The sequence below is a fragment of the Pangasianodon hypophthalmus genome, chromosome 14 (assembly GCF_027358585.1).
Source record: "Pangasianodon hypophthalmus isolate fPanHyp1 chromosome 14, fPanHyp1.pri, whole genome shotgun sequence".
NCBI classification, from domain to species: Eukaryota; Metazoa; Chordata; class Actinopteri; order Siluriformes; family Pangasiidae; genus Pangasianodon; species Pangasianodon hypophthalmus.
In genome coordinates, this window is record NC_069723.1 from 13,068,731 (window position 1) to 13,094,079 (window position 25,349).

The 25,349-nt window shown below is 38.1% G+C and overlaps 1 protein-coding gene across 3 annotated transcripts; it reads right to left on the reverse strand.

The window, feature by feature from the left end:
* Positions 1 to 172: 172 nt before the first annotated feature.
* Positions 173 to 24,843, reverse strand: cuedc1b (CUE domain containing 1b). Of its 3 annotated transcripts, XM_053239530.1 has the most exons (12): positions 24,606 to 24,843; positions 13,898 to 13,985; positions 12,353 to 12,989; positions 10,256 to 10,383; positions 9,060 to 9,186; positions 8,695 to 8,905; positions 7,131 to 7,181; positions 6,905 to 6,994; positions 6,720 to 6,814; positions 6,271 to 6,328; positions 6,017 to 6,086; positions 173 to 2,791 (listed from the first exon to the last, which is right to left on the reverse strand). In XM_053239530.1, coding segments are annotated over exons 3-12 (1,173 nt in total). In that variant the 5' UTR covers positions 12,695 to 12,989; positions 13,898 to 13,985; positions 24,606 to 24,843; the 3' UTR covers positions 173 to 2,790. The 3 variants fall into 3 exon arrangements, with proteins under 3 accessions (XP_053095505.1, XP_053095503.1, XP_053095504.1); XM_053239528.1 differs by lacking the exon at positions 13,898 to 13,985; XM_053239529.1 differs by lacking the exons at positions 13,898 to 13,985; positions 24,606 to 24,843 and adding an exon at positions 15,878 to 16,046.
* Positions 24,844 to 25,349: the final 506 nt, after the last annotated feature.

Sequence of the window (25,349 nt, forward strand, 5' to 3'; positions counted from 1 at the left end):
CAATACGCATGAAGATGTATAAAAATGATGTGTGAGGTACACTACACTATATGGCCAGAAGTTTCTGGACACCTGACCATCATACCCACATGTGGGCCTTCCCCAAACTGCTGCCACAAAGTTGGAAACACACAATTGTATAGGATGCCTTTGAAATAATGACACCGCAGGACAACATATAACAATTTTATTCCTTTTAAATAACTAATAAAGGTAACAGGATTGTAAGAAAACTTTAGATCCAGAGACAGTGTTGGGATTATGATGGGTTACAGAACCATTACACTTATTAGTGGGGCAAATACAGTCATAGTCTTAGAAATAAACGTAATTCTCTCCCATAATAATAATAATAATAATAATAATAATAATAACCACTTTATGTTACAAATTCAATTTACTAACCCAATTTAACATTAAGAAAATATTCCATCTAATCTAACATTCGAAGAGTACACTGTATTGATCATTACACCATGCATTACTGCACAACTTTCACCACCCTGTAAAGTAAATTCAACCTAACTTCACCCTTTATGAAGACCAAAGGTAACTTTGGTGAGAATTTAGGCCTGAATTCAAGAACATATCAAAAGGAAAAGGAAAAGAACATCTTAGAGGACAAAAAAAAAAATCCTTAAATACTGACATTATATTTAAAAAAATCTTTTGGTTAGAAGTTTTTATTGCGTTATGAAGCATATCTGACCATGCTACATTAAGCTTTCAAACTGCTGTTTTTACTATTGATTTTTATGTCCATTCAAGCTGTGCTTGTACCAAAATGGTTAAGTGAGAGCAAGTTCCCTGAGAGATTAAATATGTTAGTGTGAATAGATCATATGGGAGATGAACTGAATTTATGTGAATGTATGGTCACACAGTGAAGAGTAACACACAAGTAGAATGCTACGAGAGTTTTAAAACAGGATGGCCTGCTTTTAAAAAGCCAAATTTCTGAGGTAAAAACAAAAAATCAGAGAAAACAATTTTAATAGTAATAAAGTGATGAAGGCTAAGAGCAATCATTTAAATGACTTTTTAAAGAAATGTAATGTGTCCCTAACCAAACAAACAAAATAATTAATTTATATAATTTAATACTCTCCTTTTTGAAAATATCTCAAAGAAAGTTAGAAAATGTCAAAGGGAATTTTTCATAGTCTCCCACCTCTATTTTACATAAGAGGTATTGGATATTCCAACATGTTAAGTATCACATAGGATTTCTGTTCATATGATTTGGAGTCATATGAGTAGTTTATTAACTCATATCCAATGAAAGGAAACTTGAGAGTGTAAAGAACATGGTAAACGTTGGACTGTGCAATGCCTCCTATGGCTGGACTTGGAAAAACCTGCTATTTAGAACCAGTAATAATAGAATAAAGGTCCAAACAGTGTTTAGAAAAATGCTCTCTGCTTAAAAACCCAAGAGATACTTTGTTATATTTACTAAGAGTCCATTGCATAATAGCACAAAAATACAATTTATTGTATTCCTGTGATTCTACTCACAGAAACCCAATGACTTAATAGAGAACACAGAGAACCTGCTATGCAAACATCGACTAAAATACACACTAACTGTAGAAGGTCACATTCTCATAATCTTCCCTTGCAATAAAATCACACCGCTTGAAACAGAATTAAAATTATCTAGTCAAATATCAACAACATGTTAAACTAACATGATGGTATCTTTCAACCTGTTCTGTCCACCTAACTCCTCAATATAGTCAGGTGATCCTAAACACAACAGGCTAGAAAAAGCATTACTGGCTAAAATCATATTAATACTGGCTTTTTTTTTTTTTTTTTTTTAAAGTTAGCTTTCCTGTAGGAAAACTACAAAAGAATCATAACAGGATTATGAAATGCAAGTTGCAGTGCAAGTAGAAGTCCATTCACAGATTGCTGCCCTTTCTCATATTCATCTGAAAAACTCTAGCATTACATTTTGACAATAAGAATTATTTTAGCACTGTAACATCATTTGGCTATGCAAGAGAATGCTTCGGCTCTGGACAAGTAGAGAATCTGGACAAGTTCATGCCTACTGGATAAAAGGGCACTTTCACAGGCTGAATTGGCTATTCGTTCGGCACATGACAGAGGCATATCATCATCATCATCATCATCATAAAACATTTAGTTTGAACTTTTTTGCCTTGGTATATTGTAGTCAGACAGAATGGAGTACAGATTGTAAAAGGCATTTTGGTGTTACTACAAATGGATTACAGAAGCAAATGCGGTGACCTTTTGTATAATTAAAGGATTGGATTCTTCGACATCGTAGAAAACTTTCCAATGTTATATAACCATCAGGTTAGTCAACCTGTATGTTTGAAGAAATATAAATATTTTGCAAAGATATAAAAATTATATGTAACAAGCCAAATTCTTCTTAAACCATAAATAATCAAAGGAAGAATACATCTAAAGTAGCTAGCACAAATTGAAATTTTTTTAACCATTATACAGGGAAGACAGAAATTTAATACTGTATTTGTTCAGTTTTACATATGAAATCATATATTAACGAAGGGTTACTATACAGTTAATATACTGCAGATAACAATAATCATAGACTTGTTACAATGCTGCTTTAGAATTCTAGTCCCTTTCTGTGACTAGGGAAACCTGTGTGAGTGGAGACTGTGTGGGCGGAGCTGGGGATGACTGGCTCGCACCATCATCATGGAACCACAGAGCCACAAGGCAGTCTGGCACGGCTTACTCTGCTTTCACCACGGATACTTTAAATATATCAGGTGGCAGGAGGGATCTGAAATGTGATCAATAACACATGTTAAGCAAAATTTCAATCCACAATATTTTCCGCTCTACTTTGGTGGAAAATTATGAGGCAGAACTGCGAGTACATCTTTTATACACCATATTGCCAAAAGATTGTGGACACCTCACCATCACACCTAAACTCACTGAGCACTTTAGTAGGAATGCGTGTACACCTACTCATTCATGCAATTATCTAATCAGCCAAGCGTGTGGCATCAGGAGAGAGGTCAACGGAGAATGGCCAGACTGACAGAAAGGCAACAGTAACTCAGATAACCAGTCTGTACAATTATGGTGAGCAGAGAAGCATCTCAGAATGCACAACACGTCGAACCTTGAGGCAGATGGGCTACAATAGCAGAAGGCCACGTCAGGTTCCACTTCTGTCAGTCAAGAACAGAAAGCTGAGACTGCAGTGGGCAAAGGCTCACCAAAACTGGACAGCTGAAGGCTGGAAAAACGTAGCCTAATCTGATGAAGCTCAAATTCTGCTGAGGCACACAGATGGTAGGGTCAGAATTTGGCACCAGCAGCATGAATGGACCCAACCTGCATTATGTCAACGGTCCAGGCTAGTGGAGGTGGTGTAATGGTGTGGGGAATGTTTTCTTGGCACACTTTGGGCCCAGTAATACCAACCAATCATCACTTGAATGCCACAGCCTATTTGAGTATTGCTGCTGACCATGTGCATCCCTTCATGGCCACAATTTACCCATCATCTAATGGCTACTTCCAGCATGATAATGCACCCAGCCACAAAGCAAAAGCAATTTCAAACCGGTTTCATGAACATGACAATGAGTTCCATGATCTTCAGTGGCCTTCCCAGTCACTGGATCTGAATTCAACAGAAGACCTTTGGGATGTGGTAGAACGGGTGATTCGCAGCATGAAAGTGCACCTGAAAACCTGCAGGAATTGCATGATGCCATCATGTCAACATGGACCTCAAAGAAATTAATCTCAAATAAATGTTTCCAACATCTTGTGGAATCCATGCCATGAAGATTTGAGGCTGAGAGCAAAAGAAGACCGTACACAGTATTACTACAGTGTTCCTAATAAATTGTTCAGTGAGTGTACATGTGGGCCTTCTCCAAACTGTTGCCATAAAGTTGGATGCACACAATTGTATAGGATGTCTTTGGATGCTGTAGCATTACAGGTTCCCTACAATGGAACTAAGGGGCCCAAACCTGTTCCAGCATGACAATACCCCTGTGCACAAAGTGAGCTCCATGAAGACATGGTTTGCCAAGGTTGGTGTGGAAGAACTTCAGTTGCCTGCACAGAGCCCTGACCTCAACCCTACTGAATACTTTTGGGACGAACTGGAACACAGACTGCACCTCAGTCCTCCTCACTCAACATTAGTGCCTGACCTCACTAATGTTCTTGTGGCTGAATGAGTACAAATCCCCACAGCCACGCTCCAGTGGAAAGCCTTCCCAGAAGAGTGGAGGTTATTATAACAGCAAAGGGGGACTAAGTCTGGAATGGGATGTTCAAAAAGCACATATGTGTCTGATGGTCAGGTGTCCACAAACTTATTTCTAGTGATCGTTTCTATATCTAAGTGAGTGTGAATACAGTTATAAATTATGAGCTTAGTTATAACAGATTTAACAGCTATTACACTATGTTATGTTCCCAAAAGGTTCAGTTGCAGATTGAACAAGAATATGAGATTTCACTCTCACTAACCCAAATGTTAAGTATGCCACTATTATTTACCAAATAACAAATCTAATCTTGCAAACAATGGCTAATTTGAATCCCCAGCTCTATGAGGCTATGTGGGTTTTCTTGCAGAACAAAATTAACTGCAAATAACTAAAAATTCTAGACTTAAATCAAACTGACCAGCACCTGAACCTGAATTGCTTGAATGAATAAATGTGTAAATTAATGCTACTCAAAAAGTCATCCAAATCCTGAATTTTTTTAATGTACTAGATGTAAATTCACCAACCACCTCGGGAAACAGTCAAGCTCTAATCAAACCCAGTACTGGCCAAGCACAACACAGCTCTAAGGTCAAAGGTTTATACATCATTCTTGTTAGTAAACCTCATCTTTGAAACTACAACTGAAAGAGGAACAGAAGAAACACAGTCTTAGTATCTGTTAATGTACCTCTGGAGAACATGAAACATTTAAAAAAAAAAAAAAAAAAAAAAAACCTTTTCAGGTTCTAGTGAATCTGGTTTAACTTCTTTTTTTCTGTTGCTTTTTTTCTTTTGTACTTGTTAACTGCAAAAAACATTTTAGCCTGATGGAAAAATGTCTAATGGTCGATGGAAAACACACACTGGAAAGAGTTTTCACTTAGAAGTTTGGCAACAACAACTTTAGTTTGTGTCTACCAGATATTCAGCAGACTGAATCAAGAATGTCTCTCTTGGAGAGATGGCAGTCTTGCCAAGCAAAAGTTTTCCCACATCAGTACTTCATGCCCAATATAGTGTGCAGTTTGTTTAAAAGCAGGCTGAAGTAAAACACAGAAATGAGCAGCACAAATGACAAAACATCTTTAAAAAATAGGAACATCCATGTCATAATGCTACTAATGAATTCAAGGTTTTTTTTAATTAAATACTCTAACAATCTAACCAAGAATAGGTGAATCAATAAGCTAATCAAGAAAGGTTTACTATTAAATGTTTATAGAACTGAGAAGTGTTAGAAATTACTTCATTTTATTGGAACAATCTAGATCTAATCTAATTAGAAAATGTCTATCACTCTACTTATGCGCTTGCATCACACCACATATTTGTTATATAGTTAATACTAGCATGTTTATGAATGTATTATCTATAGACTTAGCAGCTTTACCCTGCAAGTTTGCCAGCTTTTAATAAGTAATTTAATAAGTCTCATTAGGAACTGAAAGTGAGCAGATAATAAGTCTTACAAACATTTAGCTTTCTTTATTTACTTGTTATTTGGCATTATTTTGTTTGGTCTGTGGCAGTAATACTGATTACGCTATAATAAAGAAGAAACCCCAGGTGTTCAAAACTGGCAGTGTACATGGAACCAGTATGAGACAAAGAAAGAGAAATTGTCCTGAAACACAAAAATAAAATATGACATTCTGCGTAGTACTTACTATTTCTTCAGCTTTATTTGTTCAAATATAAATTTGCCACTTAATCCCCAAGAAATATGACTACATTCGCTGATTAGTGGCATGACCTCTCACCATGAAAGTGCTTCCCGGTGGGGCCGCTCCTCTTCCTGCATGGCCAATCTTCTGAGCTGACTCTCCTCCTCTAAAGACAGACAGACAGACAGACAGATAATTTGTGACCAAATAATGTGTCTTCTGTCCCTCCACCAGCATAATGTTTCATGTATCTTTATATGCTCAACAGGCCTGCGCCCTATACACACAGACATTATATATATATATATATACACACACAGAGAGAGAGAGAGAGAGAGAAATATTCTTACCGCAGGGGTTTCCTTCCACATCATCCAGTAGATTGGCAGTGGAGTTGGCAGTGCCCAGTCTGAGAGACTGTTAAGGCAAACACTATTGTTAATATACATAGCCTTGCCACCTCACAGCTCAAAGCTTCCTGGTTCGATCATGAATTCTGGATACTGTCTGTGTGGAGTTTCATACATTCTTCCTCAGGGTTCTCCAGTCTCCTCTCACACCCCAAAAACATGCAGTTAGGTGGACTGGCTACTCTAAACTGCCCCTAGGTGTGAATGAATGTGTGATTGAGTGTTTGAGTGTTTGATTCAGTGTTCCTGGAATAGTCTCTGGACCCACCGCAACCCTGACCAAGATAAAGCAGTTACTAAAGATGAATGAGGTTTTTTTTTTTTTTAATTAGTCCATATATAGTGATCTTAAAAATGTTCAGAGTTGGAAATCAGCCTTTTGAAGGATATGAATGATGTCTCAGGAGGGTCCTTCTTTTGGCCTTTCTTCGTTTTGTCTTTTCTGAAAACCCTTTGGCAATCTCAAACAGTTTCTTCCTGGTTGCTGTGGAAGCAATGTTTAGGTTACATTAGATCATGAATCACACTGTATTTTTGGAATTGTGATTTCTTTGGCCAGAAGAAAGTGTCTTACATTTTCCCATATGCTTTAGTTTGTCTCTGAACAGAGCATCATCTGACACTACTGTGCAAGCCTCGAATGATCCAGGAGTGTAGTGGACACCTGTCATGTGGAGAACATGCAATGTCACTGAAAATGCACTATGCCTACAGTTTTAAATATCTATGATATTATGACACAAAAGTATACAAATATCTATAAAAGCACACAATTCCAATCACAGGTGTAGGACATTTACCTGTAGAGTTACCAGCTGACCTAGATTTCTTTGATTCATATTTCAGGCGATCTAAAACAGACAAGATGGAGGTTGTGTTAGAAATTAAAAGGAAAATATTGACATTTTGGTGTTCTGCATTCTGAAAAGTCATGAAATTTTTCTATTAGTGACATCAGTGACAAAAACTCTCTCTTAAAAAAAATTCATAACGAGATCCACTAACATGTTTTATTCTGTAAACGCATATGATTAACATAGATGCATGTCGCATGTGGACATAGGACACAACTTGTTTTAATCCATGTTGCCATCATGCCTGTGCTGTTCTGCATAACTTTGAAACTGAACTGAATAGTACAATGATAATAATGCTGATACAATACATTTTAACACTGCTTTATAGAGAAAGTTTAAAATATATTCCTTCAGTGAGGACAAGTGCCAATTTTGTACATGTTAGATTATTAAAGTAACACATATTTTGTTACTTTATGGGATTTACTGCATCATGTACAGAAACAAATATCAACAACTTGTTTTAATCTGATTTCCAGGACATCAGCGGTGAGAACTCTTATGCCAACACATAAAAATAACCTAACTCTTGTCGTTACTGTATCAAAAATGGAAATATTGGAATTGACATCTCAAGCACCAGTAATCTGAGCAAAAACAGGCTTATCTGAGTTGAAGCAGGTAAAGCAGTGGCAGTGCTGGATATGTGACAGGCAAAAAAATTGCTACACCCATTAAATAATGTGTGTATTTATATACTAGATGACGTTACTCCTTGGACTGAGCTGAGATAATCCAATTCAATGGGTGACTGCATAGGGATATGCTGATGCTTTAAATTTTTATTTCTCAGTTCTCAAGTAGTAAATTACCATAGTTAGTACTATATTTCAATTCAATTCAAATATGAATAAAATCTTAGTAGCAATTGTGTGTGACCTTGTAAAGCCAAAGTTAATTGTATTTGTTGTCATCACTATATCCATGCAGTGTGTATGATGTACCTATGGGATCACAGGACCTCTTGACTGCTTTCACAAGGACAATCCTAAAATGCACTGAAATGCGTTGTTGATTTGGTATGGCATGTTTTTTGGGGGAGAAATACAAATTCAGACCATTATATTCCTGCTATTGTCTCAAATTGATACAGTGTACAAATAAAAATTACCAAAAAAAAAAAAAAAAAAAAAAAAGAAACAGAACAGAACAGAGCACCCACAGTGCACTAGTTAACTCTTTTTGTGCTATCTGATCTGTCCTTATAGATTTGGACCATTGGACTATACAAATCTCCCCATCTTGCTCCACACTTGCATGAAGCATGAAGTTCTGTGCCAGTATCTCCTGTTGGCTGACAGATGGCCATGTCACAGTATGATCTTTCAAAAGTTCAACTGTAGTGAACCTTGTAAACTGACTATGGGGTGCAATTTTAATGCAATACCCTGCCCTATCACTGATGTGTGTTAACCATCACACATTCCTCTTATTTAAATCAGTGAAAGATGTCCTTACGAAAGCAGTCCTATACTGTGCACCTCACAGCACATTACAGACTGTGTACCTCGCTCCAGTGCGACGAGAAACTCGCGATTGCGCTGCAGCTCCTTCATGAACTCCTCGTTCTGGAGGAAGAGAGCGATGCGCTCATCTTCCAGGTACTGTTTGAGCTTGCGTTCCTGCTCAGAGGCTCCAGATGCTCCGGCAACACAGGCAGCCCGCTGAGGCAGTGATGCCAGGGAGGACGATGGCTCACGCATGCTGCTTTGAGAGCTCTAAAGAAACACATGTAATAGAGATACAATACACTATGGGATAGATTAAGAGAAAATTAAAGGACATATATTTATATGCAAAACAATGAGCCCATCAACATTAGGAAAATAAAATATCATGCTTGATTTATGAGGTAAATGTGCAATTCTGCACCTGTATACTGTCTGACTGCTGCGGCAAGATTCGAAGGAAGTCATCAGGCAGGTTGCCAAGTAACGGAGGGTTCCAGTTCCTGTAACTCCGCGTGTGCTGCTGTCCCACTGAGGGCTGCACTTCAAACCTGCAACATTTCATCAGGCTTTAAAATTTAATTACTTAACATGTTTAAGCCATTATTTATTTAAATTTGAGCTTCCTCTTTCAATGAATACACTAATTAACAAATGTTAATTAACAGAAGTGATTGAGTGGTTTTCCACTGCACACTCAAAAAGAAGAACAGACCCAAACAGAACTTCATGTTCTAGGTCTTTTTCACCAACTCATGAAAAGTCATAGTAACAACAGCAATGGTAACTGCAGCATTATTACATTACAAATCAGAATATCATGAAGATAGACAAGAAAACGTGATTGAATTAACATTGGCTGTTTGGTTAAACAACTTGTATTAGCCACAACAGAATTACAGACAAAAATGTTGACAAAAGATTTTTAGATTTTGTCAGTGATAACAAAAAAAATAAAAAATCCAACCTATTTAAATGCTGCATTAATGTAATAACGGTGACATTAAAGTTCCATTATAAGAACATTTTCACATACGAAAACCCAGTATGAACAGAAATGTATTAAATTAGTAAAGTTAAAATGCCATACAAATAATTGTATCATCATGCTGGTAGAAATAAATTTACCATCTGCCAACAGAAAAAGCAAAGCTATTAATTAAAGTTAATTCATCTTCCAGTATATTTCATATCTCATATAACAAGCCACTTATAGCGACAGTGCCGCAGCACTAGCTTGTTGAGCTACTCTGACCCACATCTAATGAGCTACTCTGACCTCATCTAAATTTATGGGTACCTGTACCACAGCTAAACTGATTTAGAAGGACACTGAATACCTGAGGCACAACGGTAATTATTCCTCTCACACCGCCCAAAATTAAAAGCCAACTATGTGCTGACTAGAACCAGCAGTATGAGTCCTGAACACCAGGGGGCATGAGTAGGGAAAGAGCAGGAATGTGCTATCTATCCCCATTACACACAGAGCCAAAGAAGTGAAGCAATTTTACCATTTTATTCTCGAATCTAAAGAATTACAACTTATAAGTGCTTACAATATTTCTCATGTTTTATGTTACGATAACATTTGCATAATCTTTATGCCTCTTTTTTTACCTAGGGGGAGGAGTGGGCGGGGCATTGGGATATTGCCTGTCATATATGTGCATGTCATATGTGGGTGGAGAGTAGACTGGAGGTGGCTCTTCGTCTGAGCTGTCTGGTTCGAGGGTCCTCTCCAGAATCTGACACAGAGACATAAAAAGGATATGCCATTAGATTTCAAAACTTAAAAATACCAGATAAAACAAAACTATAATACCATAATATAGTAATATATATTATATAATATATAATATAGTATCATCAAAGTATTATATAATATAGTATCATCAAAGATGGCCTTCAGATGGACTTATAAAAACCCTATAACTACATCAAGACTCAAATGTATGTACCAGAGTAATATGCTCTTATTTTAATAATATTAAATTGTCAGAGGATGACACCACATTCAATGGGACAAATCACGTGATTTAATCAGGGCCCGCTGCCTTCACTAAGCTATGAAAAATAGATGAATGATGAAAAATGTAAGTGTGAAGGAGGCAGAGCCAGAGACAGGCTACAGCATGGGTTAAAGTGGAAAACATCTCTCTCTGCACCAACAAAGTCTGAAAGTGCTGTACGTTCCCAGCTAAATTTAAAAAATCTCCACAATGAGTTACTGTCTAGCTTTATTTCTTCCATTTCATGTTGTTTCTGCCTAAATATAGTTTCAACCTCTGACAGTTTTACAGGCTTGTGATAATATCAAGTTCAGTAGAAGGTGGTGGAAAAAAGGCATGAATGTAACCTGTATAGCCAAAAATTTGCATGTGTCCTAGTGTCAACTGAAAGTTAAAAAGTGTCCAAACTTAAATGTAATCAGGTATTTAAAAATAAAAGGTAAATAATTTTTTATGGAATTAGAAATGAAGACATTTTTCCAACATGGCCTCACAAATGCTAATTCTTCACTATTTAGCACAACTCAATTTGTATGCAAAAGTTACAACAGCTAAGAATAGGGGTGTGTTTATGTTTCTATGCAAGTTAAATGAAATTCAACGCCACTACCCTTGTTTGGATTTGTATAAATTTTTCATGAGATCAGGTTCTTTTCATTATGTAGTTTTAATATACGAAGAGCAGTTAGACTCCTATTCGGAATGGATTAGTTTTAAATGGGGATGTGGGGTATCTTCAGTTATTCTTCAATTACTTCAATTATTACTGAAGTACGTCTGTCCTGTCTAATTCCGTGCACACAGCTGGAAAGATTACGCAGTATTTTACCTTCTATACAATGACCAGTAGAAATAAACATAGGTCATATATATCCTGTTTGAATTGACATGTTGGTAAAAATTCCATTACATCCTGTAGGAAAAGAGGTTTTTGCTTTTTATTCAGTATAATGACACTCTTTTCTATCCTATCCCATCTAAACCAAATCAAGATGCAAAATATTGTCCAAGTTTAAAACACAAAGAGTAAAATATAAATGACATTTAAAACGAGATGCTGTGATGCTTCCAGGGGTTTTACATAAGTTACTGAGTTCCTAGAATAGGTATAGTTTACAGACAACGATGAGTCATTATAAAACTCCATTAATTTTGCATTATTTATTGCAAATATGTGTCAAAAAGTGTATCATTTTTCTACTTAATCTCGATTTCCTTCAGTGCAAGTGTCCCAGTTTTCATTTGATTCACCCTCATACATGTTATGGCCATATGACCTATTAATGATCAAGTGCAACTTACAAAAAAAAAAAGGCTTATAGAAACAGCCTTTATTTGTCACAAATACATTACAGTGAAATTCTTTTGTTTGCATATCCCTCCTTGGTAGGAAGCTGGGGTCAGAGCGCAGGGTCAGCCATAATACAGCGCCCCTGGAGAAGAGAGGGTTAAGGGCCTTGCTCATCTCTTTAGCATCTCATCCTTAAGAGAGTTATAAAGCAACTTGCCTGGCCAAATCAAGTTGTTCCTTAAATTCAGTCAGAACATGGCTTCCTCTATCTGCAGTGCAGTAGCCAAATGGCTTGCTGTACACATTAGGCTGCAAATTACAAATGATTCAATAAACAATTTATATCCAAGGGCCCTGCTCGAAGGCAACAATGAGAGGGTTATGTCTGACAGTGTGTAGAGTGTGTCTTGCTACCTCAGGTGGGATGCTGTCATCAGAGTCTGAGCTGTCATCTGAGCCGTTGTCATCAATGCTCATCTGCAGAAGCTGGTCAATGGTGGCATCTACAGCCCCGTTGTTGGAGCGCAGCACACACTCGATCACGTCATAGTCCATGCTGGGAAACATGGTCTTAAAGTCTTCCATGGCCTGGTTGAACTCCAGCCGCCGCACCTGTCGGTTAGGCCTGCTGTTGTTCAGTTCTCCCGTGGCCGAACCTCCACCTCCTCCACCTCCTCCACCTGCTCCTCCTCCTCCTCCTGCCCCTCCTCCTCCACGAGAGCCACCATTGCTGCTCCGCCGAAACAGACTGGTCATCTTGACCAACTAGGCCACCCAGGAAATGATGGCACAAACTCCAACTTTTTTGCTTTCTTTTATCCACTTGTATTGTCTCAGAGCAAGACAGCTTTTCAAACCTATTCACTCTTTCATCTCTTCACAATTAAGTTAATCCACTGGGGCAAGAGAAAGCATATTTTTTCCTTTTCTGCTTTTTCAACTGCATCCAATATAGCAGTAATGGAGTCACTTCAAGGAGAAAGAATGGCATTCACCATACTGTGGCCTAAGACTCCAAAAGTTTCCAGTAGAGCTGAATCTTCATCAGGACCTATGAATGCAGAATGGAAAATAAAATGATTAAGAGAGCAGTCCGCAGAAGACATACGAAAATTAAACTCCAATCTAGTGGATTTGGAAATGTTTTGCATCTTAGTGTCTCATCGGTTTGTTCAAGAAAGTTAATTTTAAGGTTCCTGACTACAGACTAATCGACAAACTGTTACTGAACAGAAGCTCTCCTCTCCAGAGAGCGAAGCAGATGGAAAGACAGTAAAAAAAACAAAGCCTCTAATGAGTCACTCTCTCCACAAGCTGATAAAACAGCATGAAAACTGAAAAATGTGCAGATTAATGTTCCCTGGGGAGCATCTCTTTAGCGACTCATCCTTGGGAGAGTTATAAAGCAACTTGCTTGGCCAAATCAAGTTGTTCCTTAAATTCACTTACTAAACGGAAATTTTTAATCAGATGTTAAAGAGTCCAAGTCAGAACATGGCTTCCTCAAGCTGCAGTGCAGTAGCCAAATTGCTTGCTGTACACATTAGGCTGCAAATTACAAATTATTTAATATTACTAATATCCATCTTCAGTTAGTGCCGGGAAACCTTCACGTTTAATTCAGTTAATTTGAATTAAAGTTTTAACGCGATTTTCAAAATGTTCTAATTGAGATTGTACATGTTTATATATGTGATAGCACCATTCGTCGGTATTTTGTTAGGAACAAGCTAGGCGGCTAACTTGGATGAGTGATGTATAATCTTCTTTCTCAAACAGCAAACTGTATAGTCAGTGTTTTCAATTTAACAAAACAAATATGTCTGTATGTTGATTAATCTAAAGCTAATACTTGTATATACAGTATAACTCATTTAAAGGTAAGAAGTTTTACTTTGTTTATTTCTGATGCTGTGCACAACCATGTTGATTTGATGTCACCTCGCTAATGGGAGTTACCTTCTTCAGACTTCTTCAGATTTGAGAAGAATACCCCTTGAGAAGTTGAATTCTCAGTTGCAGTGGCATTTCATGGTCCCCATTTACTCTGTCATGAAAGAAGTGTTCTCTAAGTTGTGCGAAATAGTAACAGTGCCATCTACAGCAAACAGTGCAAACAAGGTTTTTTTTAATATCCTTTCTTTAAATATTTGTTATTAAAAAACATTGTTGGCACTATTTTCAGTAGATGGTGCTGTTACTTTTTTTCACATCTACATTTTCCAAAGTCCATTCTAACAAATAAAAAAACTTTGAAAAATTACACAATTTACTTATTATTTAAAATAATAATGTAAGAACAAAAAAAAAAACCCTGAAATCGTAATTGAGATTCGTTCATAAAACTGTAGAAAAAAATAGCGTTTGTCAGGCAGGGTTGTAGGGTTGTCAGGTTTCATTAAAATTTCCAGCCCAACTACATCTCAAAACCACACAAAAGTCCTGACACTAGACCAAAAAAATTCAGGCACTGGAAAAGAGAGACACATTGTTCTTCTTCTTTTTTCTTTTCTTTTTTTTTTTTTCTTTTTAAATCAGCCGTTATGTGGGAAACAAGGTCACACATTTCTGATTTATGGACAGATGTATCCACTCCCCCTTTCCCTCTCCTAAACATTGGAGATATATCTTACAATAGAAATGGTCCTGTGCATCATAGACACACTGTCTGCACTTAGATTTTGCCTTTGTTTGTGAAAATGTATTAGATTTAATTGATTACTTGCTATAAAACTTGTATCTTGCTTTAAGATTTTGTATTTTAAACTAGCCCAATTTGGCATTAAAAAAAAAAGTGACCCTGGCAACCCTGTCATTAGCAGTCATGTCCACTGCTCCTCCCTCGAGCAAGGGGCAGCGTGACTCCTGCCTCAATGGACCTCTTTTAGCACTTACTGTAGCTCCCATTTTTGACCACAAAATTAAGTGACAATTGCACAATATCTAGTAAGTCAAGCGATCAAAGGAACTGTCAAATAGCAGATGGTCACCCAAAAGAGGTAATTAGCATTTTGACAGAATTTAAAAATGTATAGAGTTGTACATGAGGACTTTATGAAGATTAACATTTGTTGAACAGCTGATATAAATGGTGGGGGCTCTGCCTCACCTGGCACTACAGATGAGCCACCACTGTACAACAGCTAAATTTGTAGCAAATGTACACTTGGAGAATATTTTAAGCAACATCAAAATGGCATTGCTGAAGCAAGTAAATTATTTGGGGAAAAGATGTGAATTAAATGGAACAGACTAACATTACAAATGTGCTTCAGTTTTAGTGAGGATACACACATCAATACTTTTACTAACTAAATATTTAAAAAAAAAAAAGAATGGCAAGATATAGGTCACACAAAAGTGAGAGAGTTTAGCTGAGGTTACCTCAAATGACATTATGCTGGCCCAGATTAGTAATAAGCCTAACCAGTGTGTGGCATTAAACCTCCACATAAGGCTACATCTTAGTGGCACAGACCAAAAGTGCAACAGCTGCAATGACAAGCACTCTGGGTAAGGAAACCACTATGTGAAAAGATTGCATGGTACCATTTGTCTAAGAGTCATTTCTGTGCAACAGATTTCCATCAAGTAAAGCTAGTAAACATAGTACTGTCCAGAGTTTGGATTTGTACAAATCTTTCAATTCTGAAAGCAAGTTAATATAAAGCTACATTTTATGCATTTTATCTGAGGGGCATTTCAGCACAACAGGGTCACAGTATGCAAATCTAATTAACATTCATGTTTATTATTCTACACGACTCAATCTGTTATAAAATAGCATGTTGTACATACTGTGTGTTGCCTGATTTGCAGTAATTATTGAGCACATACTGAGTCCACAACTGACGAACAGATGAATTTTAAGAGTTAATCTCTGAAAGCAGGAAATGTCAATCAACATCCTTATCAACACAACAGCGCATTTAGTTTTACCTTCATTTATTTAATAATTTGCTGAAACAGAATCCATCTGTTAAGTCCTATTCATGTCCAGTAGAATAAAAATATTTTAAAAAATGCACGGCATGAGAGCCTGTAGAAGTCCATTGCAACTTCCTTGTAATGTTGTCCTGCTCCCCTCGGCCATATCAGTCTCCCTCTCCACCCTCCCCCAGTACTGGGTAGAGAAATCCCGGCTCTGGGGAAACAATAAGCCAGGCTGAGATGAAGCCAGGCCCACATGGCACTGCCAGGTCCCAGTGTGCCTTGCCAACCTCATGTTTGTGATGTAAACAGGATGCAAAATGAGAATATGTAGTCTGTGTTTTGAGGTTGTGAGGCAAGCTGTGAGGCAAGCTGCAGTTGCCTGGCCATGCCTGTGGCTTGAGTGTTATTTTGGAATCAAACGATATTGTCTGAGATCCCTTCTGAACTAATGGCCTCTGAACTGCATCTAATTAATCATTCTGGTCAGGGAGTATGATACCTTCACAACACACAAAGATGCCTTTAGCAAGAAAGGCTACCAAAACTCAAGTTTGATTTAAGGTAATTTTATATTTGAAAAAGGTTTGTAAACCCTTTAGAGGATTAAGTCACCAATAATATTCTTGTATTCTTGTTTGTTCCATCTAGTACTGTTCTATTGTCCTGTCTAGTTAATTCCTTTTCCTATAGGATATAATGCTATTTATTGTCCTATGTATTTATTTACTTGTGTCACAGTGTTGTGTATTTGCACTTTATGTAGTCCTGTGTACCGTGCTGCACCGTGGTCCTGCAGAAACAAACATTTTGTTCCATTGCATGAGTTATATCGAGGAATGACAAACTCATTTGACTTGAGATGGTTAGTTACTGTTTGACACTGTCAGCAGGCTGATAAAAAGCATAAAAAAGAAAAAGAAAAAAAAAAAAACACTAGTACCAAGAGCTGCACTGTGCCAGTGCTAAGCATTTTACAGCGTATATTAATCTGAATGTTATACGCTGCTATTTTTAGCAATAGAATCCAGAACATTTTGTCTTAACTTATTACAGTAACAGGAAGGAGGAGCTCTTGTTCACTTTTGAGTAAAGGTTCAACTTCTCCATGTTGCGGTCTCTCTTTCCATTTAAGCTTTGCTGACTAAACAAAAGGAACCTACAGGATACATAAAACTCACAGACAGAATGAATTACAAGTGCCTCCATTGTAGTTACAATCCTTTTGCTTTTGCATACGACATAAATACAATGTTTCCCCGTTTTACACCTTTGCTACCCGGCAGGGGAGCCTAAAATCCTTCACCAAGTTGTTGGCAAAGTGTTGTCCTGAAATCAGTGTGGGGTTGGACACTTTTTAGGGTAGTCTGTCAAGACAGAAATGATCTCCATCCTTCTCAGCAAGATTATGTTCTCATTTCTAAAAGTCTGCCAGTCATAGTTTAGTTAGTTCTTGACTTGCAAGGGCCCAGGACAGGATTCGAATGTACTGGCTAAGCTGAGCGCCCACAGCTGTCTTGAAATGTCACATAATTTGCCAGCAAGCCTCCCATTTGGTGGGGAGGCAAAAAAGTAGTACACAAATAACACACACTCAGTAATCACTTTATCCTGGAGTGTGAGCCCATGCTGGGAGCACTGGGCACGGGGCGAGAATACACCCTAGGCAGGACGCCGGTCCATCGCAGGGCACCACGCACACACACAATCACACACTCAATCACATCTATGGTCAATTTACCTTAGCCAATCCACCTACTAGCATGTATTTGGGAGGTGGATCGAAACTGGAGAACCCAAGCAGACACCAGGAGAACTCTGCACTGACAGTAACCCGAATTCAGGATTGAACCAGGGATCCTGGAACCGTGAGAGGGCAACGCTACCCATGGCACCAGCAGGCTGCCCTTTGTTCATAAGAGCTTAATTAAGCAATTAAGCAAGAGTGCTTTTGCACTGAATATCAGCATGGATGTGATTTGGCTGCAGGTAATCACAGCTGTGCTTATATTCAGTGCAATGGCAATCTTGCTCGTGCGATATTGCTTTTATACAACAATTCTATAAACAAGAAATTAATATAGAGTAACTGACATTTCCAACATAATATGGCCAAATATTTTGTTTATTTTTGCCCCATCAACAAAAATATTTCCCAAAGAAGCCAGACTTAGATCTTTAAGACAGCCCTTAATAAGTGTAGTAACAGTTTCAATGTAATGAACTACTGCTAGAATTGGAATTTTACGTAGCGAACAGCGAACACAGACAAGCAATGTGATATGAACAGTGAAATGTCACACTAAATATCAGCACTCTTGGAATGCTGCTTGTCCAATCAAATTAGTGGACCAGAACAATGACATCAGAATACAGAATTATCAGTTGTCGTGACTCTGAGAATACTGGAAGAAAAGCATCATGTGCTGCACTGAACTAAACTACAGTACAACAGTCAAGCACTACTTGCAATGACTTGTTTCTGGAAAAGCTTGTCACTTACAGATTTCATCATTTGGTGACTTGATTTGATTTCTGAAGGTGGGGATTCCAGTACCTCTCATTATTTCCCCTTTGAGCTTGTGTTTAAAAGGTTTGAAAACTTTTACAACATCTTTAAGATGGAATAAAACAAAGTGATTAAGTAACATGCAGTTTCCAGCACAGACACTGAAAGTTTTGAACACCGTGATATGACAAGAACAACATATAGTCAATGAATTTGAAAAAATCATCCCAGGGCTTCTGTCTGGCGCAACAGAAAAGCATTCACCCTGTCATCAGGAGATCACGTGGCAGGGAGGCCAAGAAGGCAAAATTGGCCATGCTGTCTGGATGGAAGGGATGTCATTACTCTCTCCCCCGTCAATGCAAGCGACACTAACCAATCGCGTGTGTCTGTGAATTCATGTATGTGGAAGAAGGCAGTCAGGGATTTCCTCCAAGTGTGCTCAGCTATCCTGTGTGGTTGGCGTCACGTGTCTTGGAGGAAGCACAGGCTAGTCTTCACCCTCCCCCTGTGGTAGCTGTGGTATGATTGGGGAGAGTCAGGTGGGAATTGACAAATGACCAAATTGGGAGAGCATAGGGTAAAAATAAAAATCTCTCTCTCTATATATATATATAAACAAGATATTCTTCCATATTTGCTGAAGACCCATGGGAAAATCTGTGGTTAGTCAATGGCAATGTTAATCCAATGGCCAGTTCTTGCCATTCTAAGCAGTTCTAAGCATTCTTAGTTATGTTTACTCAAAACAAAAAACTACCAGATCCTCCATCAATACCCAGAAGTCTAATGTGTAAACCTATGTATGCTGATTTTTACTAGCACTGATGTGATGATAACATTTCAGTACTTCGCTCCACTGAAGCTCATTCACTATAAGATTTTGTGACACATACCTGGAACTTCAGTTTACAGACTGCTAGTCTCACTATTGCTGATCAGATAACAGTTTAATATCAAGTGGCAATTTAATATTGATTTGCTGACAACTCTTAATCTCCATTCTTTGATTGCTTGTAACCTGCTCCTTTGCCTAATTTAATTTATCAAAATGTTTGGCTATATAAGTAACTTAGGGAGTAGTATCAAGTAGTAATTCGTGTATTTCAGCTTGACAGTCATCACAGACCACAAATTTAAAACCTCAGCTCAGTGATAAGGTTCTTCCAAGCACAGAGCCAAGCAGTTAAGTAAGGTTTTTATTATGAGTCACTTCCTGGTTTTGTTTTGGATAAAAGTATTTACTAAATGAATAATTGCAAAAGCAATCGCAAAGAGAAAATAATGCAGGGCTATAGCGCATCAGAGCATAATTTTAAGTACAACGGGCAATAAAGTTACTGAGTGTTTAAACACTAGTGCAAACAGCCCAAGCACTCTGGGGCTTTTGATGGACTCATATTAAACTGCTTGGAACCTGGTGCAGAACACTTGGAAAGACTAGAAGCAATAAAAAAAAAAAAATTATCCTCATGCCTCAATCATCGTGAGAGTAAATGTAAAATTCAGCCAATTCATCCAACACTCAGGTTGACCTCTTGCTTACTTTAGAAAAAGCCCAGATTCAGTGTGTGATGTGAGTTATAGGAGAAGAAGAAAAAAACCATCACATCCTGTCTGTAGGCCAGCAGTGGGCCAAGAGACTTCGCCAGATGTTGGAGTATTTAATACCATGCAGACTTTGTCAGAAACTTTGCCAGCATCACCATTAACCATCGATTTCACAGATGCATGGGATTTTATCTCAGTTCTAACTTTCATCTTCATTCTAAAGGGTTATGGAACTTGGGGTTACACAATCAGCATGTCTTGATATGTCCTGAAATAATATAAATATTACATTTCTTATTAAAATTGTGCTGGGATACAAATGAAAGTGCACTGCATGTATTTGGTGTAACTGGATAGCAAATGAATCTCTAAATGAATCCTCTAAAAACTACTTAGATGCCCCAAAAATCACGAGGCCATGAGGAGTGAATTAGGATGTCCTCAGCTTTAGCCGAATCATATTTCACAATTACAGCACAAACCTCAGAGGAACAATAACACACCACATTAGAGAACAGTCTTGGCCCAACATATCAATTTCTTTTAACTTTTATGTTTATACTAAAGCCATTCTACAATTTTTATAGCGGTGCCAGCTCTGAGTCGCGTGCAACTTCCCAACTGGGAACGGCACTCCTGCCTCCTGCCCTTGCATCTACAAACAGGCTGTAGATCAGCATGTTTCAACAGCTGTCAAAGGCAAAACAGAGCGGATAATGTCAGTTTTCACACACACACATCAGGGCACTATTAAGATGTGCTTTATCAGAGAAGGGTGCCATTTACATAACGTCAGCATAAGCAGATTGATTACATAGCATCACATTACAACTTTAAATTAAATTAAATTAAAAAAGCTCAACTTGCACAAGTGGACATGAATAGGAAAGCATATGAAATATGAAAAGCAAAAATAATTTAGTCTTGATCAAAACCTTTTAAATGTGGTACTACTCTGTTACTCATTCCTTGGCCCTAAAATTTTTTGGTGTCAGAAACCAAGCTACTTTGAGGAAGCGAGAATTATAAGGGACCAGAGGCAAGTGAGCCTGTTGGGCTATTAATTCCACAATGAAAGCAGAAATTATGAGAAAAGGAAACGATCAGAAGGAACAGAGCAGCAAGAGCAAGAAACAAGGAGAAAAACAGAAACAGGAACCTGTCATAATACACTGCACAAATCAAATACTTATTTATTTAAAATTGAGTACTCTGCTAGACTTCTCTGATGCCTCACACGATGACTTTCTGATTGCCAAGACTACAAAAGTAGGACAAGTGGAAGTAATATGATATGTATACAGCAAACTGATCAAACCTGCAGATAAAAATTCAGTAAAAATACAGGCAAACGACAGAATGGCCTGTAAGTGCAAAACACATTAACAAGCCAAAAATGCAACAGCAAAACAAAAAAAAACACCCCAACAAATGTGCAAAAAAACCCAGCACAAAAATACATCAACATTAACTCAAGAAGGAAGAGGTAGGTCCTTGCTTAGGTCCTTGACCATCACATGATCAGGATCGTTGATGATTGACTACAGTGTATGTCAGTCTAAGAGACTGCATTCAGTTTCAGCAATCTTTATTCATTCTTATTTTTATCATCAGCATTTATATGATGTTATTTTAGATGTGCTGTCAGCTTTTCACGACATTAATATGACTTTGTGAATGCTGAAAAAAGGAAGTTACCTAAAGGAAGCTGAGTTATTCAGAAGAAGAATTATTCCACACCACAATAAGTAACTTAGCATTACATCGTTTTCACTACACTAACTAGATAACAGACTGGAAAAAGTCCAATTCATTTTCCTCGTGATATTTATACGTCTTGTGAATCAGCAACGAGCATGTGATGTTCAATACGGCTTTCCATGTTGAGTAAATGTTGGTGCCTTTCTGCATTATGTTTTTGGTTTTGTTGTGGCATTTTCTGATTTGCTGTTGTGTGAGCGGGTTGTTCATTTGGTTTGTACTTACAGGCCACTGTAAAAAGAGCAGTCAGAAAGAGAAATGTGCCTGTTGCTAAACTCATGAACTAAACAGGCAGACTGGGAAGGATCTTGGAAAGCAGCCGTCAGATTCTCCACACTTTTTCTTACACTCTTCACACAGACCATGCTGCTCCACTGTATTCACTTGGCATCCGGGCAAGAGCTAACTGACTGCAAAACAGAGCTAAGACAGAATATAATGACATAGTACAGTCAAGGCTGAAAGACTGGCGGACTGCTAAAAGATTTCAGGAACAAACATAACCCTGCATAACACTGCTGTTATTTTTGATCCGGGATCAGGGAAATGTGCAAAAAGTTTGTAAGTTGTAGTGAAACTGACTGGCTGTCTGATGTATTACTAGAAAAAGAAAAGAGAAAGAGGAGACAGTAACATACTGGAAGTCCCTCTGTGCCTCTGATTATTATTTAAGGAAGTGCTCGCAGTAAGTACATTTTTGAAGTAAGTTCCTGTGTGAAGACCACAGTATTTAGTTTAATTTCCATCTTTGTCCTCGTTTGTCCGCTGATCTTTTTAATTTGAGCAGTAAAGCGGGACTTTGCACGCATTTCTCTTGCACTGATGGCAATAACGGACCCTTTTTCTCTAGTAAGTGGCATAAAGCACATCTTGGTAATGCCCTGGTTCAGTAGTATGAAAAGAGACACTCTAATTTGTGTCTTGGTGCCAAAAGAGAAACCTAAAAGAGGTGTAAATAACCATGCTTCTCCTCCCCTATACTGGAGTCCTTCCAAGTAGACACAAATAACTGAAAATGTAAACTCCCAGGAAGGAAAAATGGCCTAGGAGTGAAGTAAATACCTATGGGGAATTAGTTTTAAAGCCAGTGTCTGAGAATATTAGAGAGACAATATTCAGATTGTAAGATTATACAAATATCACTCCAGTATTTTATAGGAGGAAAAGAGGATGAACCATGATGAAAAAGAGGAATAAAATGTGGTCATAAGAACTTGAAATCTGAAAAGAATGAGGAGAGCATAGGCAAATGGAAGTGACAAACAGGAAAACAAAAACAGGAAAGCAGCAGAAAAGATGACGAGGGAAATTTCAATGCCATCGTGCAAAATGCAGAAATAAGCATGGGGGAAACACTTGTTGGGGGAGTAACAATGTTCCTGGTGGTTAGTCATTTAAAACAAAAAAAGAGAAAAAGAGAAACAGGGACAATGGTGACCCGCTTGCCTCAGCGTCATGTGCATGGCAGAGTTGAGCACGTATTCCTTTCCAGGAACTACAATTAGGTCTATATTGGGAGAACACAAAGAAGCAAACTGATCTTTAGTGAATAGGGAGGTTATCAAAAGGGTTCCACCAACATCCTGTTCCTGTCGCAGGCGTAATCGGAAAAGGCATCCTCTATGTCCGCTACTGATTTTTGTTCTGGATGGTATGCAGATGGATCTATTAGCTTTTCTGGAGTCTTTCAGCAGCACAAAAAGAGGGGCACTGGCCATATACAAACCCATAGCCTTTAATGAGGAATGGGAGAGGCACCAGATGTCTGTCTAAAAAGACTTTAAAAGACCTCATAAATTTGTAATGCACTCCAAACTAAAACACAAAGCCCCCAAAAAACACAAAGCCAAATGATCCAATCTAATCGAATCTAATGGATGTTTATATATTTTTGACCACCAAGTTTAGTAGAAGTACCATAGAATTCATGACACTATTGTTTTATACAGGCTGTGTTAATAGTAGACTTTTGGACTTTTTTTTTTTTTTTTTTTAAATAAGTGGGGGATTTTCAGTATACAGAATTCATGAAGGGGAAACAGGACATAAGGGAATGGGGAGTGTACTATAGATCATATAATAGAGCATATAACTCTCACAGACAGCAGCACTATTATCAATAGATAAGTTCAACAACAACAACAACAACAACAACAACAGAACTGAAAAACTCCCAACAAAGGACAAACTAGACCTCTGAAGAAAGGCAACATAAAATCCAAGAATGAATGAAAAGTACTTTTCAACTTTTATCTTAAATTTAAATCTGTGAATTAAATAACCCACTGCACAGCTTTGTCCCTTTTCCAGTGTTGTAAATATAACAGCCTACAGTGTACACTGTAATACACTGGGATACTTCACTAGCTAGCATTAGCGCCAGACCGGGACAAGGGCTCAACTCCAAACCCCTCCTGACTCCTTATATGAGTGCACTACATATGAGTATGAAATAATGGCTTCTCTAGTCTATGTGGGGCGCTTTATATCTAATGGGAGTGCATTTAGGATTCAGCCCAGGGACTGTGGAAAAAGTCAAGAGATTGGTTTAAGGTAATACCTTGTAAAGTGACATTAGCAGCCATTAGCGTATAAGGTTTGTTTATAAAATGGAACAGAAGCTAAGAGGACATTCCGGGCTAAACTGTAGCTGCTGTTTAACACATAAAGCAGCGGAGAGCTGTGAAGGGAGGCCGCACCATTACTAAAAGCTCAACACATGCACGACTTCTGCTGGAAAACAGTCGTGTGATAATTAAGAAATTAGTAAAAACAGAAAAAATAAATATATAAGGCTGTTCGGTTTGGCAGACGAAGCTCGGGAATGAAATATTCAGCTATAATAATGGCAGCATGCTGAGAAACCCTGTAAATAAAAAGGTTAGCAAGCTAACATCCAAACACACGGCTACTTACTGGGAGAGAGCAGCTGGTGAGCGGCTCAGCGTCAGCTTTCCAGCCTGCCGGGAAAATATTCCCAATGAAGCCTCGTTTCCTTCAGCGGAATAAAGCTGCACACAGACAGAGATGCGTTCAAACCTTCACTGATACAGACCAAGTGTGTGTGTACTTCCCATTGCTCACGTCCCGCGAGGGAGCGACATTGCCGAGTGTGGTGTGTGTGTGTGTGTGTAGGGTGAATCATACACAGGAGAAGAGACTGTGGGGGTTAAAATCAGACTTTCAGACGAACAAAGAAGCAGACAGCTGCCTAGTGGACACACACATCAAATGCATCCCTGTCCCCAAAGTTTACTACAACACTACATCTCCACAAGATATTCTGCTAAAAATATTCCTTCTTTTTCCTGAAAGTCTTTGTGCAAAAATAGTGTGATTGGTAATGCATGCTGCAAAGTTAAATGTAATGTAGATGCAGATTGAACAGTATAGTACAAGGGTTCTCAAACCTTTTAAGATGTAAAAAGGAAAAAAAATCCAGCACATCCACCACTTATCCTACACAGGGGAGCCTGGAGCCTGTCCCAGTGGACTCAGGTTACAAGGCAGGGGACACTCTGGACCGGATGACAACCCATCATACACCATGGACAATTTAAGTCATGTCAAGTCAAGCGGCTTTATTGTCATTTCAACCATATTCAGCTAGTTAGTACACAGTGAACGAAACAACATTCCTCCAGGACCAAGGTGCTACAT

Coding starts and splice junctions, on each gene's coding strand:
- cuedc1b (XM_053239528.1), bottom strand. CDS start 12,694: ATGACCAGTCTGTTTCGGCGGAGCAGCAATGGTGGCTCTCGTGGAGGA. Junction 9,187..10,255: donor CCGCCCACTCCTCCCCCTAG/GTAAAAAAAGAG, acceptor GAAATGTTGCAG/GTTTGAAGTGCAGCCCTCAG. Junction 6,815..6,904: donor ACTAAAGCATATGGGAAAAT/GTAAGACACTTT, acceptor TTGCTTCCACAG/CAACCAGGAAGAAACTGTTT.